This window comes from Salmo salar, chromosome 22 (assembly GCF_965601325.2).
Source record: "Salmo salar chromosome 22, fSalSal1, whole genome shotgun sequence".
In the NCBI taxonomy this organism is placed as follows: domain Eukaryota; kingdom Metazoa; phylum Chordata; class Actinopteri; order Salmoniformes; family Salmonidae; genus Salmo; species Salmo salar.
The window spans coordinates 59,995,150-60,011,962 of NC_138312.1; the positions used below are offsets into that span (position 1 = coordinate 59,995,150).

Sequence of the window (16,813 nt, forward strand, 5' to 3'; positions counted from 1 at the left end):
GACTCTATGGGTTCACCTCCTACCAGACATGACTCTATGGGTTCACCTCCTACCACATGACTCTATGGGTTCACCTCCTACCAGACATGACTCTATGGGTTCACCTCCTACCAGACATGACTCTATGGGTTCACCTCCTACCACATGACTCTATGGGTTCACCTCCTACCACATGACTCTATGGGTTCACCTCCTACCAGACATGACTCTATGGGTTCACCTCCTACCACATGACTCTATGGGTTCACCTCCTACCACATGACTCTATGGGTTCACCTCCTACCACATGAATATGGGTTCACCTCCTACCACATGACTCTATGGGTTCACCTCCTACCACATGACTCTATGGGTTCACCTCCTACCAGACATGACTCTATGGGTTCACCTCCTACCAGACATGACTCTATGGGTTCACCTCCTACCACATGACTCTATGGGTTCCCCTCCTACCACATGACTCTATGGGTTCCTCTCCTACCACATGACTCTATGGGTTCAACTCCTACCAGACATGACTCTATGGGTTCACCTCCTACCAGACATGACTCTATGGGTTCACCTCCTACCAGACATGACTCTATGGGTTCACCTCCTACCAGACATGACTCTATGGGTTCACTTCCTACCAGACATGACTCTATGGGTTCACCTCCTACCACATGACTCTATGGGTTCACCTCCTACCAGACATGACTCTATGGGTTCACCTCCTACCACATGACTCTATGGGTTCACTCTCCTATCACATGACTCTATGGGTTCACCTCCTACCAGACATGACTCTATGGGTTCACCTCCTACCAGACATGACTCTATGGGTTCACCTCCAACCACATGACTCTATGGGTTCACCTCCTACCAGACATGACTCTATGGGTTCACCTCCTACCAGACATGACTCTATGGGTTCACCTCCTACCACATGACTCTATGGGTTCCTCTCCTACCACATGACTCTATGGGTTCACCTCCTACCAGACATGACTCTGGGTTCACCTCCTACCAGACATGACTCTGGGTTCACCTCCTACCAGACATGACTCTATGGGTTCACCTCCTACCAGTCATGACTCTATGGGTTCACCTCCTACCAGACATGACTCTATGGGTTCACCTCCTACCACATGACTCTATGGGTTCACCTCCTACCAGACATGACTCTATGGGTTCACCTCCTACCACATGACTCTATGGGTTCACCTCCTACCACATACATGACTCTATGGGTTCACCTCCTACCAGACATGACTCTATGGGTTCACCTCCTACCACATGACTCTATGGGTTCACCTCCTACCACATGACTATGGGTTCACCTCCTACCACATGACTCTATGGGTTCACCTCCTACCACATGACTCTATGGGTTCACCTCCTACCACATGACTCTATGGGTTCACTTCCTACCACATGACTGGGTTCAACTCCTACCAGACATGACTCTATGGGTTCACCTCCTACCTCATGACTCTATGGGTTCACCTCCTACCACATGACTCTATGGGTTCACCTCCTACCAGACATGACTCTATGGGTTCACCTCCTACCGACATGACTCTATGGGTTCACCTCCTACCACATGACTCTATGGGTTCACCCTACCACATGACTCTATGGGTTCACCTCCTACCACATGACTCTATGGGTTCACCTCCTACCACATGACTCTATGGGTTCACCTCCTACCACATGACTATGGGTTCACCTCCTACCACATGACTCTATGGGTTCACCTCCTACCAGACATGACTCTATGGGTTCACCTCCTACCAGACATGACTCTATGGGTTCACCTCCTACCACATGACTCTATGGGTTCACCTCCTACCAGACATGACTCTATGGGTTCACCTCCTACCACATGACTCTATGGGTTCACCTCCTACCAGACATGACTCTATGGGTTCACCTCCTACCAGACATGACTCTATGGGTTCACCTCCTACCACATGACTCTATGGGTTCACCTCCTACCACATGACTCTATGGGTTCACCTCCTACCAGACATGACTCTATGGGTTCACCTCCTACCAGACATGACTCTATGGGTTCACCTCCTACCAGACATGACTCTATGGGTTCACCTCCTACCGACATGACTCTATGGGTTCACCTCCTACCAGACATGACTCTATGGGTTCACCTCCTACCAGACATGACTCTATGGGTTCACCTCCTACCACATGACTCTATGGGTTCACCTCCTACCAGACATGACTCTATGGGTTCACCTCCTACCACATGACTCTATGGGTTCACCTCCTACCACATGACTCTATGGGTTCACCTCCTACCAGACATGACTCTATGGGTTCACTTCCTACCACATGACTCTATGGGTTCACCTCCTACCAGACATGACTCTATGGGCTCCCCTCCTACCACATGACTCTATGGGTTCACCTCCTACCACATGACTCTATGGGTTCACCTCCTACCACATGACTATGGGTTCACCTCCTACCACATGACTCTATGGGTTCACCTCCTACCAGACATGACTCTATGGGTTCACCTCCTACCACATGACTCTATGGGTTCACCTCCTACCAGACATGACTCTATGGGTTCATCTCCTACCACATGACTCTATGGGCTCCCCTCCTACCACATGACTCTCTGGGTTCACCTCCTACCACATGACTCTATGGGTTCACCTCCTACCAGACATGACTCTATGGGTTCACCTCCTACCACATGACTCTATGGGTTCACCTCCTACCAGACATGACTCTATGGGTTCACCTCCTACCAGACATGACTCTATGGGTTCACCTCCTACCAGACATGACTCTATGGGTTCACCTCCTACCACATGACTCTATGGGTTCACCTCCTACCAGACATGACTCTATGGGTTCACCTCCTACCAGACATGACTCTATGGGTTCACCTCCTACCAGACATGACTCTATGGGTTCACCTCCTACCAGACATGACTCTATGGGTTCACCTCCTACCAGACATGACTCTATGGGTTCACCTCCTACCAGACATGACTCTATGGGTTCACCTCCTACCACATGACTCATGGGTTCACCTCCTACCACATGACTCTATGGGTTCACCTCCTACCACATGACTCTATGGGTTCACCTCCTACCAGACATGACTCTATGGGTTCACCTCCTACCAGACATGACTCTATGGGTTCACCTCCTACCACATGACTCTATGGGTTCACCTCCTACCAGCATGACTCTATGGGTTCACCTCCTACCAGACATGACTCTATGGGTTCACCTCCTACCAGACATGACTCTATGGGTTCACCTCCTACCACATGACTCTATGGGTTCACCTCCTACCACATGACTCTATGGGTTCACCTCCTACCAGACATGACTCTATGGGTTCACCTCCTACCACATGACTCTATGGGTTCACCTCCTACCAGACATGACTCTATGGGTTCACCTCCTACCAGACATGACTCTATGGGTTCACCTCCTACCAGACATGACTCTATGGGTTCACCTCCTACCAGACATGACTCTATGGGTTCACCTCCTACCAGACATGACTCTATGGGTTCACCTCCTACCACATGACTCTATGGGTTCACCTCCTACCACATGACTCTATGGGTTCACCTCCTACCACATGACTCTATGGGTTCACCTCCTACCAGACATGACTCTATGGGTTCACTTCCTACCACATGACTCTATGGGTTCACCTCCTACCACATGACTCTATGGGTTCACCTCCTACCAGACATGACTCTATGGGTTCACCTCCTACCACATGACTCTATGGGTTCACCTCCTACCACATGACTATGGGTTCACCTCCTACCACATGACTCTATGGGTTCACCTCCTACCAGACATGACTCTATGGGCTCCCCTCCTACCACATGACTCTATGGGTTCTCCTCCTACCACATGACTCTATGGGTTCACCTCCTACCAGACATGACTCTATGGGTTCACCTCCTACCACATGACTCTATGGGTTCACCTCCTACCAGACATGACTCTATGGGTTCACCTCCTACCAGACATGACTCTATGGGTTCACCTCCTACCACATGACTCTATGGGTTCACCTCCTACCACATGGTTCACCTCCTACCACATGACTCTATGGGTTCACCTCCTACCAGCATGACTCTATGGGTTCACCTCCTACCAGACATGACTCTATGGGTTCACCTCCTACCACATGACTCTATGGGTTCACCTCCTACCACATGACTCTATGGGTTCACCTCCTACCACATGAATATGGGTTCACCTCCTACCACATGACTCTATGGGTTCACCTCCTACCACATGACTCTATGGGTTCACCTCCTACCAGACATGACTCTATGGGTTCACCTCCTACCAGACATGACTCTATGGGTTCACCTCCTACCAGACATGACTCTATGGGTTCACCTCCTACCACATGACTCTATGGGTTCCCCTCCTACCACATGACTCTATGGGTTCCTCTCCTACCACATGACTCTATGGGTTCAACTCCTACCAGACATGACTCTATGGGTTCACCTCCTACCAGACATGACTCTATGGGTTCACCTCCTACCAGACATGACTCTATGGGTTCACTTCCTACCAGACATGACTCTATGGGTTCACCTCCTACCACATGACTCTATGGGTTCACCTCCTACCAGACATGACTCTATGGGTTCACCTCCTACCACATGACTCTATGGGTTCACTCTCCTATCACATGACTCTATGGGTTCACCTCCTACCAGACATGACTCTATGGGTTCACCTCCTACCAGACATGACTCTATGGGTTCACCTCCAACCACATGACTCTATGGGTTCACCTCCTACCAGACATGACTCTATGGGTTCACCTCCTACCACATGACTCTATGGGTTCACCTCCTACCACATGACTCTATGGGTTCACCTCTTACCACATGAATATGGGTTCACCTCCTACCACATGACTCTATGGGTTCACCTCCTACCACATGACTCTATGGGTTCACCTCCTACCACATGACTCTATGGGTTCACTTCCTACCACATGACTGGGTTCAACTCCTACCAGACATGACTCTATGGGTTCACCTCCTACCTCATGACTCTATGGGTTCACCTCCTACCACATGACTCTATGGGTTCACCTCCTACCAGACATGACTCTATGGGTTCACCTCCTACCACATGACTCTATGGGTTCACCTCCTAACACATGACTATGGGTTCACCTCCTACCACATGACTCTGGGTTCACCTCCTACCAGACATGACTCTATGGGTTCACCTCCTATCAGACATGACTCTATGGGTTCACCTCCTACCACATGACTCTATGGGTTCACCTCCTACCAGACATGACTCTATGGGTTCACCTCCTACCACATGACTCTATGGGTTCACCTCCTACTAGACATGACTCTATGGGCTCCCCTCCTACCACATGACTCTATGGGTTCACCTCCTACCACATGACTCTATGGGTTCACCTCCTACCAGACATGACTCTATGGGTTCACCTCCTACCACATGACTCTATGGGTTCACCTCCTACCACATGACTCTATGGGTTCACTTCCTACCACATGACTGGGTTCACCTCCTACCAGACATGACTCTATGGGTTCACCTCCTACCTCATGACTCTATGGGTTCACCTCCTACCTCATGACTCTATGGGTTCACCTCCTACCAGACATGACTCTATGGGTTCACCTCCTACCAGACATGACTCTATGGGTTCACTTCCTACCACATGACTCTATGGGTTCACTTCCTACCACATGACTCTATGGGTTCACCTCCTACCACATGATTCTATGGGTTCACCTCCTACCACATGACTCTATGGGTTCACCTCCTACCACATGACTATGGGTTCACCTCCTACCACATGACTCTATGGGTTCACCTCCTACCAGACATGACTCTATGGGTTCACCTCCTATCAGACATGACTCTATGGGTTCACCTCCTACCACATGACTCTATGGGTTCACCTCCTACCAGACATGACTCTATGGGTTCACCTCCTACCACATGACTCTATGGTTCACCTCCTACCAGACATGACTCTATGGGTTCACTTCCTACCACATGACTCTATGGGTTCACCTCCTACCACATGACTCTATGGGTTCACCTCCTACCACATGACTCTATGGGTTCACCTCCTACCAGACATGACTCTATGGGTTCACCTCCTACCACATGACTCTATGGGTTCACCTCCTACCACATGACTCTATGGGTTCACTTCCTACCAGACATGACTCTATGGGTTCACCTCCTACCAGACATGACTCTATGGGTTCACCTCCTACCACATGACTCAATGGGTTCACTTCCTACCAGACATGACTCTATGGGTTCACCTCCTACCAGACATGACTCTATGGGTTCACCTCCTACCACATGACTCTATGGGTTCACCTCCTACCAGACATGACTCTATGGGTTCACCTCCTACCACATGACTCTATGGGTTCATCTCCTACCACATGAATATGGGTTCTTCTCCTACCACATGACTCTATGGGTTCACCTCCTACCACATGACTCTATGGGTTCACCTCCTACCACATGACTCTATGGGTTCACTTCCTACCACATTACTGGGTTCACCTCCTACCACATGACTCTATGGGTTCACCTCCTACCAGACATGACTCTATGGGTTCACCTCCTACCAGACATGACTCTATGGGTTCACTTCCTACCACATGACTCTATGGGTTCACTTCCTACCACATGACTCTATGGTTTCACCTCCTACCACATGACTCTATGGGTTCACCTCCTACCACATGACTCTATGGGTTCACCTCCTACCACATGACTATGGGTTCACCTCCTACCACATGACTCTATGGGTTCACCTCCTACCAGACATGACTCTATGGGTTCACCTCCTATCAGACATGACTCTATGGGTTCACCTCCTACCACATGACTCTATGGGTTCACTTCCTACCAGACATGACTCTATGGGTTCACCTCCTACCATATGACTCTATGGGTTCACCTCCTACCAGACATGACTCTATGGGTTCACTTCCTACCACATGACTCTATGGGTTCACCTCCTACCACATGACTCTATGGGTTCACCTCCTACCACATGACTCTATGGGTTCACCTCCTACCAGACATGACTCTATGGGTTCACCTCCTACCACATGACTCTATGGGTTCACCTCCTACCACATGACTCTATGGGTTCACTTCCTACCAGACATGACTCTATGGGTTCACCTCCTACCAGACATGACTCTATTGGTTCACCTCCTACCACATGACTCTATGGGTTCACTTCCTACCAGACATGACTCTATGGGTTCACCTCCTACCAGACATGACTCTATGGGTTCACCTCCTACCAGATATGACTCTATGGGTTCACCTCCTACCAGACATGACTCTATGGGTTCACCTCCTACCAGACATGACTCTATGGGTTCACCTCCTACCAGACATGACTCTATGGGTTCACCCCCTACCACATGACTCTATGGGTTCACCTCCTACCACATGACTCTATGGGTTCACCTCCTACCACATGACTCTATGGGTTCACCTCCTACCAGACATGACTCTATGGGTTCACCTCCTACCAGACATGACTCTATGGGTTCACCTCCTACCACATGACTCTATGGGTTTCCTCCTACCAGACATGACTCTATGGGTTCACCTCCTACCAGACATGACTCTATTGGTTCACCTCCTACCAGACATGACTCTATGGGTTCACCTCCTACCACATGACTCTATGGGTTCACCTCCTACCACATGACTCTATGGGTTCACCTCCTACCACATGACTCTATGGGTTCACCTCCTACCACATGACTCTATGGGTTCACCTCCTACCAGACATGACTCTATGGGTTCACCTCCTACCAGACATGACTCTATGGGTTCACCTCCTACCAGACATGACTCTATGGGTTCACCTCCTACCAGACATGACTCTATGGGTTCACCTCCTACCAGACATGACTCTATGGGTTCACCTCCTACCAGACATGACTCTATGGGTTCACCTCCTACCAGACATGACTCTATGGGTTCACCTCCTACCACATGACTCTATGGGTTCACCTCCTACCACATGACTCTATGGGTTCACCTCCTACCACATGATTGTATTCTCATTTCATAGGTGGCACATTAAAGTCTCCTTGTTTTATTCCTATCACATGAACTGAGAGACTATATTCCTCTTGTTTACACCTCTCCCATGAACAACACATTATGGGCTGTAAGGCCTACAGGACTAAAATAATCTCTATTGAAATGTCATTTTTTTTTGTCCAGGACTAGTCTTAAACTGGGTCTGTGAAACCGGCCCAATAAAGTGGAGTTTATACAGACATCTGTTTCCACATTTATCGGGAATGGAATGTCTCATTTAGAATCTTGTTCCATGATTCAGTTTGTGGACCGACATTCCGAGGCTTGTTTCTGACTGTTCTGTTTTAGCTTATCATCACAACAAGCTCATGGTGGTTCAAGTCAAGAATCGATTTCATTCTCTCTCTCTCTCGCGACAAACAAAAGGAAAATAAACAAGGGAAATGAACAATCAGAAATTAACAATAAACATTACACTAACAAGTTTTAAAATAATATAGACATTTCAAATGTTATATTATTGGCTATGTACAGTGTTGTAACAATGTGCAAAGTATGAAAGGGAAGATACTTTAGTATGTCTAGTGTATATGGACACCCCTTCAAATGAGTGGATTTGGCTATTTCAGCCACACCCGTTGCTTACAGGTGTATAAAATCGAGCACACAGCCATGCAATTTCCATAGACAAACGTTGGCAGTAGAATGGCCTTACTGAAGAGCTCAGTGACTTTCAACGTGGCACCGTCATAGGATGCCACCTTTTCAACGAGTCAGTTCGTCAAATTTCTGCCCTGCTAGAGCTGCCCCGGTCAACTGTAAGTGCCATTATTGTGAAGTGGAAACGTCTAGGAGCAACAACGGCTCACCTACGAAGTGGTAGGCCACCCAAGCTCACAGAACGGGACTGCCGAGTGCTGAAGTGCATAGCGCGTAAAAATCGTCTGTCCTCAGTTGCAACACTCACTACCGAGTTCCAAACTGCCTCTAGAAGAAACGGCAGCATAATAACAGTTCGTCGGGAGCTTCATGAAATGGGTTTCCATGGCCGAGCAGCCGTACACCAGCCTAAGATCACCAACGCTACAGCATACAATGGCATTCTAGACGATTCTGTGCTTCCATCTTTGTGGCAACAGTTTGGTGAATGTCACACCCTGATCTGTTTCACCTCTTTGTGCTTGTCTCCACCCCCCTCGAGGTATCGCCCATCTTCCTCATTATCCCCAGTGTATTTATATCTGTGTTCTCTGTTTTGTCTGTGGCCAGTTAGTTTTGTTTGTCAAGCCTACCAGCGGTTTTCCCCCTTGCTCCTGTCTTTTTCTAGTTCCTGTTTTCTAGTTTTCCCGGTTTTGACCATTCTGCTTTCCCTGACCCGGAGTCTGCCAGCCGTTCTGTACCTTATGGACTCTGATCTGGATTACTGACCTCTGCCTGCCCTTGACCTGTCGTTCAACAATGTCTGCATCTGGGTCTTCTCCTGAAATGTGATAGTACGAACTGGCCATGACTGACCCAGCAGACTCGGACCAGCTCCGCAACGCCGTCTCCTCCTAAGGAGCCACCATTGGAAGGCACGAGGAGTTGCTTCATGGTCTTGTGGAAGGGTTCCAGACCTTGGCCAAACGCCATAACCGAGTGTTGAACACATTGCTGGAGCAATTCGGCGGGTGGTCTGTTAGGCAGCCTACTACGACGGTAACTTCCCAGCCCCTCAGTAACCTGGTTGTTAGCAGTGCCACCTCCCAGTACACCCCGATTTACCCGGGAACCCCGCTCCCCCGGGAACACTTCGATGAAGCGTCGGGCACCTGTCGGGCGTTTCTCGCTCAGTGTTTCCTCATGATCGAGCTGCAGCCCTCCTCCTTCCCCTCAGATCGCTCTAAGATAGCGTACCTCATCACGCTGATGTCCGGGAGGGCTCTCGCCTGGGCTATGGCAGTATGGGAACAACAGTCGGCCGTATGCTTCAGTCTGGAGGAGTTCGTGGCGGAGGTGAAGAAAGTTTTCGATGCTCCATTGCCCGTGAGAGAGGCTGCCCGGAAGTTACTCCAGCTTCGGCAAGACTCCCGCAGTGTGGCAGACTATGCAGTGGATTTCCGCACGTTGGCAGCTGAGAGTGCCTGGAACCCGGAAGTGCTGTTCGACATGTTCCTGCACGGAGTATCGGAGGAAGTAAAGGACGAGTTTGCAGCCCGGGAACTACCGATGGATCTTGACTCGCTCATCGCCTTGACCATTCGGATCGATGGGCGACTACATGAGCGAAGGAAGGAGAGGAGTTTCGATTTCTCTCACTCGCCCAAGGCTTCCACCTCGCCTCCGAGACATCCCGGAAGTCCCCAACGGCGCCGTTGCCGAGAGAACCCGGGGCTACCCGAGTTCCCCCGAGAGTCTCCGAAGTCTGCCAATTCACCTCTTCCCGAGCCGATGCAACTAGGCAGAGCTAGGCTGTCCCTAGCCGAATGGCTATACAGGCTTCACATGAAGAGTTGCCTGTATTGCGGGACTAGTGGTCATTTTGTGGCCACCTGTCCACTAAAATAACAGGCTCACCGGTAGGAGCGAGTATTCTGGTGGGCCGTACGGATAATGTTCCTTCTCCCCTTTTCATGCTATCTTGGTGTGTGGGAACCAGTTAATCTCTCCGGGTACTCATCAACTCTGGGGCCGATGACCGCTTTATGGACGCTGGACGGGGACTCTATAGGCCGGGTCACCCACAATACCACCCCCATCAACCTACGTGTGTCAGGGAACCACAGCGAGACAATCCAATTCCTGCTTATTAAGTCTCCTCATGTTCCTGTGGTATTGGGATTCTCTTGGCTCCAGCGACACAATCCCCTTATTGAGTGGTCTGCTGGTGCCATCATGGGCTGGAGCCGGTTCTGCCACGCTCATTGCCTGAAGTCAGCGCAACCTGACCCGGGACGTCTTCCTGGGGGCTCGGAAGTTGCCCCGGACCTTTCCACCATTTCCATGGAGTACCAGGACCTCCGGCAGGTGTTCAGTAAGGCCCGGGCCACTTCGTTTCCGCCGCACCGACTCTATGACTGCGGGATCGACCTTCTCCCAGGCACCACTTTGTCCTGGGAAGACTGTACTCTCTGTCGGGTCTGGAGACCAAGGCTATAGAGACCTACATTGAGGACTCTCTAGCTGCAGGGTTCATCCGTCCTTCTGCCACCCTCGCCGGCGCAGGGTTCTTCTTTGTGGAGCAGAAGGACAAAACCCTTCGCCCATGCATCGACTACCAGGGCCTCAACGACATCATGGTGAAGAACCGCTACCCCCTACCACTCATCTCCTTGGCCTTTGAGCCGCTCCAGGGGGCCACCATGTTGGACCTACGGAACGCCTACCACGGCGGATACGGGAAGTGGACGAGTGGAAGACTGCCTTCAACATGGCCAGCAGTCACTACGAGTATCTGGTCATGCCATTTGGCCTTACCAACGCCCCTGCTGTGTTTCAGGCTCTGGTTAATGATGTTCTCCGTGACATGTTGAACCGGTTCATCTTCGTCTACCTCGACGACATCCTTGTTTTCTCCCGCTCTGCCCAAGAACACATGCTCCATGTCCGACAGGTTCTCCAACAGCTCCTGGAGAACCAGCTTTTTGTGAAAGCAGAGAATTGCGAATTCCATCGCTCCACCATCCACTTCCTGGGTTACATCATCGCTGTAGGGAGTGTACAGATAGATCCCGGGAAGGTGAGAGCGGTGGTGGATTGCCCCCAGCCTATGTCCAGAGTGCAACTGCAACGTTTCCTGGGATTCGCCAGCTTTTATCGCCGCTTTATCTGGGGTTTCAGCACCCTGGCTTCCCTCCTGTCTGCACTCACCTCTCCCATTGTTCCGTTCACGTGGTCCCCAGCTGCTGGCCAAGCGTTCCGGGATCTCAAACACCGTTTCACCACAGCTCCCATCTTGGTTCATCCTGACCCGTACCGCCAGTTCATGGTGGAGGCCGATGCTTCGGATGTCGGAGTGGGGGCTGTCCTGTCCCAGTGTTCTACCCTGGAGAGGAACTACGATGTGAGGAATAGTGAGCTTCTCGCGGTGAAGATGGTGATGTAGGAGTGGAAGCACTGGCTGGAGGAGGCGGAACATCCGTTCATTGTGTGGACAGACCACAACAACCTGGAATATCTCCGCACCGCCAAGCGTCTCAATTCCATGCAAGCTAGGTGGGCCCTGCTTTTCACCCGGTTCAACTTCTCCATCTCATACCGATCGGGATCCATGAATGTCAAGCCGGATGCACTGTCACGCCGCTATAGCCCCACGGCTACAACCCCAGAACCCGAGATCATCCTTCCCGTTGTACCTAGAAGAGAGCCGGGTCGGCTCTTCTCAAGCCCACCTCCAGGTATCGACGACGAACAGACCGCAACTGGACCCCGGCACCCCGGTATCTTCTCCGGCACAGGGTATTGCTGTCCACCCGAGATCTGCCCGCCCGGGTGGAGTCCCGCAAACTTTCCCCCCCCGGGTTTATCGGCCCTTTCCCCATCTCCAAGATCATTAGCCCCTCTGCTGTTCGTCTTCTGTTGCCCCGTGCCCTCCGTATACATCCCACTTTTCATGTGTCTAGGATCAAACCCATGCCTCACAGTCCTTTGTCTCCTGTTTCCATTTTGAGACAAAATAAAAAATGCAAATAAGCCAATAGGCAAAGGGGAAGCCTATATTTTCTAATTCTCTGTATGGTAATAATAATACATTTTATTTTGTCAAGTGGTTTCTTGCATCATACAACACAATACAATGCAATTTACAGTCACCTATTTGGCCCGTGGTGTCACAGGCGAAGTAAAACATCATGAATTAATGTCGAGCCCTTCATAATGTAAAAACGTATGGACTGAACACCACATATAGGAGAAATCAACAGCTATTTCCATGTGATAATGTTATGGGATTTGCTCCATTGGTTTTGTTGGTAGACCTACATTATGCTCCAATAGCCACAATAACCTATTGGCTACTATTCTAAAACTGTAAAGGTACAGCCTCAGTGTTCACTGGAAACGGCAGAAATTCTCACAACGATCAAGTTTCCGCTCATAACACCTCAAATTTGCTCAGTGCCTCCAAACATTGGAGGGAACATTGGTCAAACATTTGTCAGGAGGTTAGGAAGTGCAGCTCAGTTTCCACCTCATTTTGTGGGCAGTGTGCACATAGCCTGTCTTCTCTTGAGAGCCAGGTCTGCCTACGGCAGCCTTTCTCAATAGCAAGGCTATGCTCACTGAGTCTGTACATAGTCAAAGCTTTCCTTAAGTCTGGGTCAGTCACAGTGGTCAGGTATTCTGCCACTGTGTACTCTCTGTTTAGGGCCAAATAGAATTCTAGTTCGCTCTGTTTTTTTGTTAATTCTTTCCAATGTGTCAAGTAATTATCTTTTTTTGTTTTCTCATGATTTGGTTGGGTCTAATAGTGTTGCTGTCCTGGAGATCTGTGGGGTCTGTTTGTGTTTGTGAACAGAGCCCCAGGACCAGCTTGCTTAGGGGACTCTTCTCCAGGTTCATCTCTCTGTAGGTGATGGCTTTGCTATGGAAGGTTTGGGAATCGCTTCCTTTTAGGTGGTTATAAAATTGAATGGCGCTTTTCTGTATTTTGATAATTAGTGGGAATCGTCATAATTCTACTCTGCATGCATTATTTGGTGTTTTACGTTGTACACAGAGGATGTTTTAGCAGAATTCTTCATGCAGAGTCTCAATTTGGTGTTTGTCCCATTTTGTGAATTCTTGGTTGGTGAGCGGACCCCAGACCTCACAACCATAGTGGGCAATGGGTTCAGCGACGTCAGAGACTGATCGATAACTACAGGAAGTGTTTGGTTGGAGTCATTGCAGCTAAAGGGAGCACAACCAGTTATTGAGTGTAAAGGGGTAATTACTTTTTCACACAGGGGCATTGGGTGTTGCAGAACTTTGTTCATGAAATTATTGTGTTATTTATTCACTCAGATTCCCTTTATCTAATATTATGTTTTGGTTGAAGATCTGACAACATTGGCAGGTAACCTAGTGGTTAGAGCGTTGGGCCAGTAACCAGCAGGTAACCTAGTGGGTAGAGCGTTGGGCCAGTAACCAGCATGTGGCCTAGTGGTTAGAGCGTTGGGCCAGTAACCAGCAGGTAACCTAGTGGTTAGAGCGTTGGGCCAGTAACCAGCAGGTAACCTAGTGGTTAGAGCGTTGGGCCAGTAACCAGCAGGTAGCCTAGTGGTTAGAGCGTTGGGCCAGTAACCAGCAGGTCGCCTAGTGGGTAGAGCGTTGGGCCAGTAACCAGCAGGTAGCCTAGTGGTTAGAGCGTTGGGCCAGTAACCAGCAGGTAGCCTAGTGGTTAGAGCGTTGGGCCAGTAACCAGCAGGTAACCTAGTGGTTAGAGCGTTGGGCCAGTAACCAGCAGGTAGCCTAGTGGTTAGAGCGTTGGGCCAGTAACCAGCAGGTCGCCTAGTGGTTAGAGCGTTGGGCCAGTAACCAGCAGGTAGCCTAGTGGTTAGAGCGTTGGGCCAGTAACCAGCAGGTAGCCTAGTGGTTAGAGCGTTGGGCCAGTAACCAGCAGGTAGCCTAGTGGTTAGAGCGTTGGGCCAGTAACCAGCAGGTAGCCTAGTGGTTAGAGCGCTGGGCCAGTAACCAGCAGGTAGCCTAGTGGTTAGAGCGTTGGGCCAGTAACCAGCAGGTAGCCTAGTGGTTAGAGCGTTGGGCCCCGCGGTAGTAACCAGCAGGTAGCCTAGTGGTTAGAGCGTTGGGCCAGTAACCAGCAGGTCGCCTAGTGGTTAGAGCGTTGGGCCAGTAACCAGCAGGTAGCCAAGTGGGTAGAGCGTTGGGCCAGTAACCAGCAGGTAACCTAGTGGTTAGAGCGTTGGGCCAGTAACCAGCAGGTAACCTAGTGGTTAGAGCGTTGGGCCAGTAACCAGCAGGTAGCCAAGTGGGTAGAGCGTTGGGCCAGTAACCAGCAGGTAACCTAGTGGTTAGAGCGTTGGGCCAGTAACCAGCAGGTAGCCTAGTGGTTAGAGCGCTGGGCCAGTAACCAGCAGGTAGTCTAGTGGTTAGAGCGTTGGGCCAGTAACCAGCAGGTAGCCTAGTGGTTAGAGCGTTGGGCCAGTAACCAGCAGGTAGCCTAGTGGGTAGAGCATTGGGCCAGTAACCGTAAATGTTGTTGGATCGAATCCCTGAGCTGTCAAGGTAAAAATCTGTCGTTCTGCCTCCTGAACAAGGCAGTTAACCCACTGTTTCCCGGTAGGCCGTCATTGTAAATAAGAATTTGTTCTTAACTGACTTGCCTAGTTAAATAAAGGTAAAATAAAAAGTATCCAAAATATGCAAAAATAGAGACATTTAGAAAGGGGCACAGTAGGTAGCACACAGGAGGAATTGTTTCTCTGTTGAGAATAGTTCCTTATTTATTTCTAACCAAATGTAAAATGTTCCTGTTTTGATTAATTTAATAGCGTGAGTTAGGTCGGATCTGTAACAAATTAACAACCCCGAGTCTCTTCCCTGTTTCACACCTGGTAGTTTGGTGGATGGGACTACCAGCTCTCTGTAACCTAGAGGGCAACCAGTGGGTCCGTCTCCTCTATACCACCCACCTGGTAGTTTGGTGGATGGGACTACCAGCTCTCTGTAACCTAGAGGGCAACCAGTGGGTCCGTCTCCTCTATACCACCCACCTGGTAGTTTGGTGGATGGGACTACCAGCTCTCTGTAACCTAGAGGGCAACCAGTGGGTCCGTCTCCTCTATACCACCCACCTGGTAGTTTGGTGGATGGGACTACCAGCTCTCTGTAACCTAGAGGGCAACCAGTGGGTCCGTCTCCTCTATACCACCCACCTGGTAGTTTGGTGGATGGGACTACCAGCTCTCTGTAACCTAGAGGGCAACCAGTGGGTCCGTCTCCTCTATACCACCCACCTGGTAGTTTGGTGGATGGGACTACCAGCTCTCTGTAACCTAGAGGGCAACCAGTGGGTCCGTCTCCTCTATACCACCCACCTGGTAGTTTGGTGGATGGGACTACCAGCTCTCTGTAACCTAGAGGACAACCAGTGGGTCCGTCTCCTCTATACCATGTTTGTTGTAGGATGACAATTTCTGATTTCTTTGATGAAATCTTTGTTCTTGTTCTTTAGGCCAAAGGCAGGTGACCCCAAAGGCAGGTGACCTTTGTATATTCCAGGATGAGATATTAAAAGCTTGCTTTCTCTCTCTCTGTCTGTTAGGATGCGGTACGGAGTTTGAGGCCGGTGAATGAGGTTTCTCTGTCCATCTCCAGGTGTGTGTGTGTGTGTGTGTGTGTGTGTGTGTGTGTGTGTGTGTGGGTGTGGGGGTGGGGGTGGGTGGGTGTGGGCGCGCGCGCGGGTGCGGTTGTGTGTGTGTGCGGTTGTGTGCGGGCTTGTGTGCGGGCGTGCGTGGTGTGTGTGTGTGTGTGTGTGTGTGTGTGTGTGTGTGTGTGTGTGTGTGTGTAACCAGGTCTCTGTCTATCCATCTCCAGTCGGACAGACACCGGTGTCCACGCCCTGGGAAACTCCGCCCACTTCGACCTCCAGCGGCAGAACGGCAAGCCCCCATTTGCTGAAGAGGTCCTGGTTGACGCCCTCAACTTCCACCTGAGGCCAGAACCAATCAGGTGAGAGCACCTTTCCTTATTTGGTCTTTATTTAATTGAATCTGTGGAAGAGTCCGGATTCAGCTCAAACTAA

The 16,813-nt window shown here is 50.2% G+C and overlaps 1 protein-coding gene across 1 annotated transcript in view; it reads left to right on the forward strand.

Annotated features, from left to right (window-relative positions):
- pusl1 (pseudouridine synthase like 1) overlaps positions 1-16,813 on the forward strand; it is an 83,204-nt gene that overhangs the window by 35,581 nt on the left and 30,810 nt on the right. The window contains exons 3-4 of the mRNA XM_045705583.2: positions 16,334-16,386; positions 16,606-16,740. Coding sequence (XP_045561539.1) covers positions 16,334-16,386; positions 16,606-16,740 — 188 coding nt within the window. The remainder of the gene's footprint in view (positions 1-16,333; positions 16,387-16,605; positions 16,741-16,813) is intronic.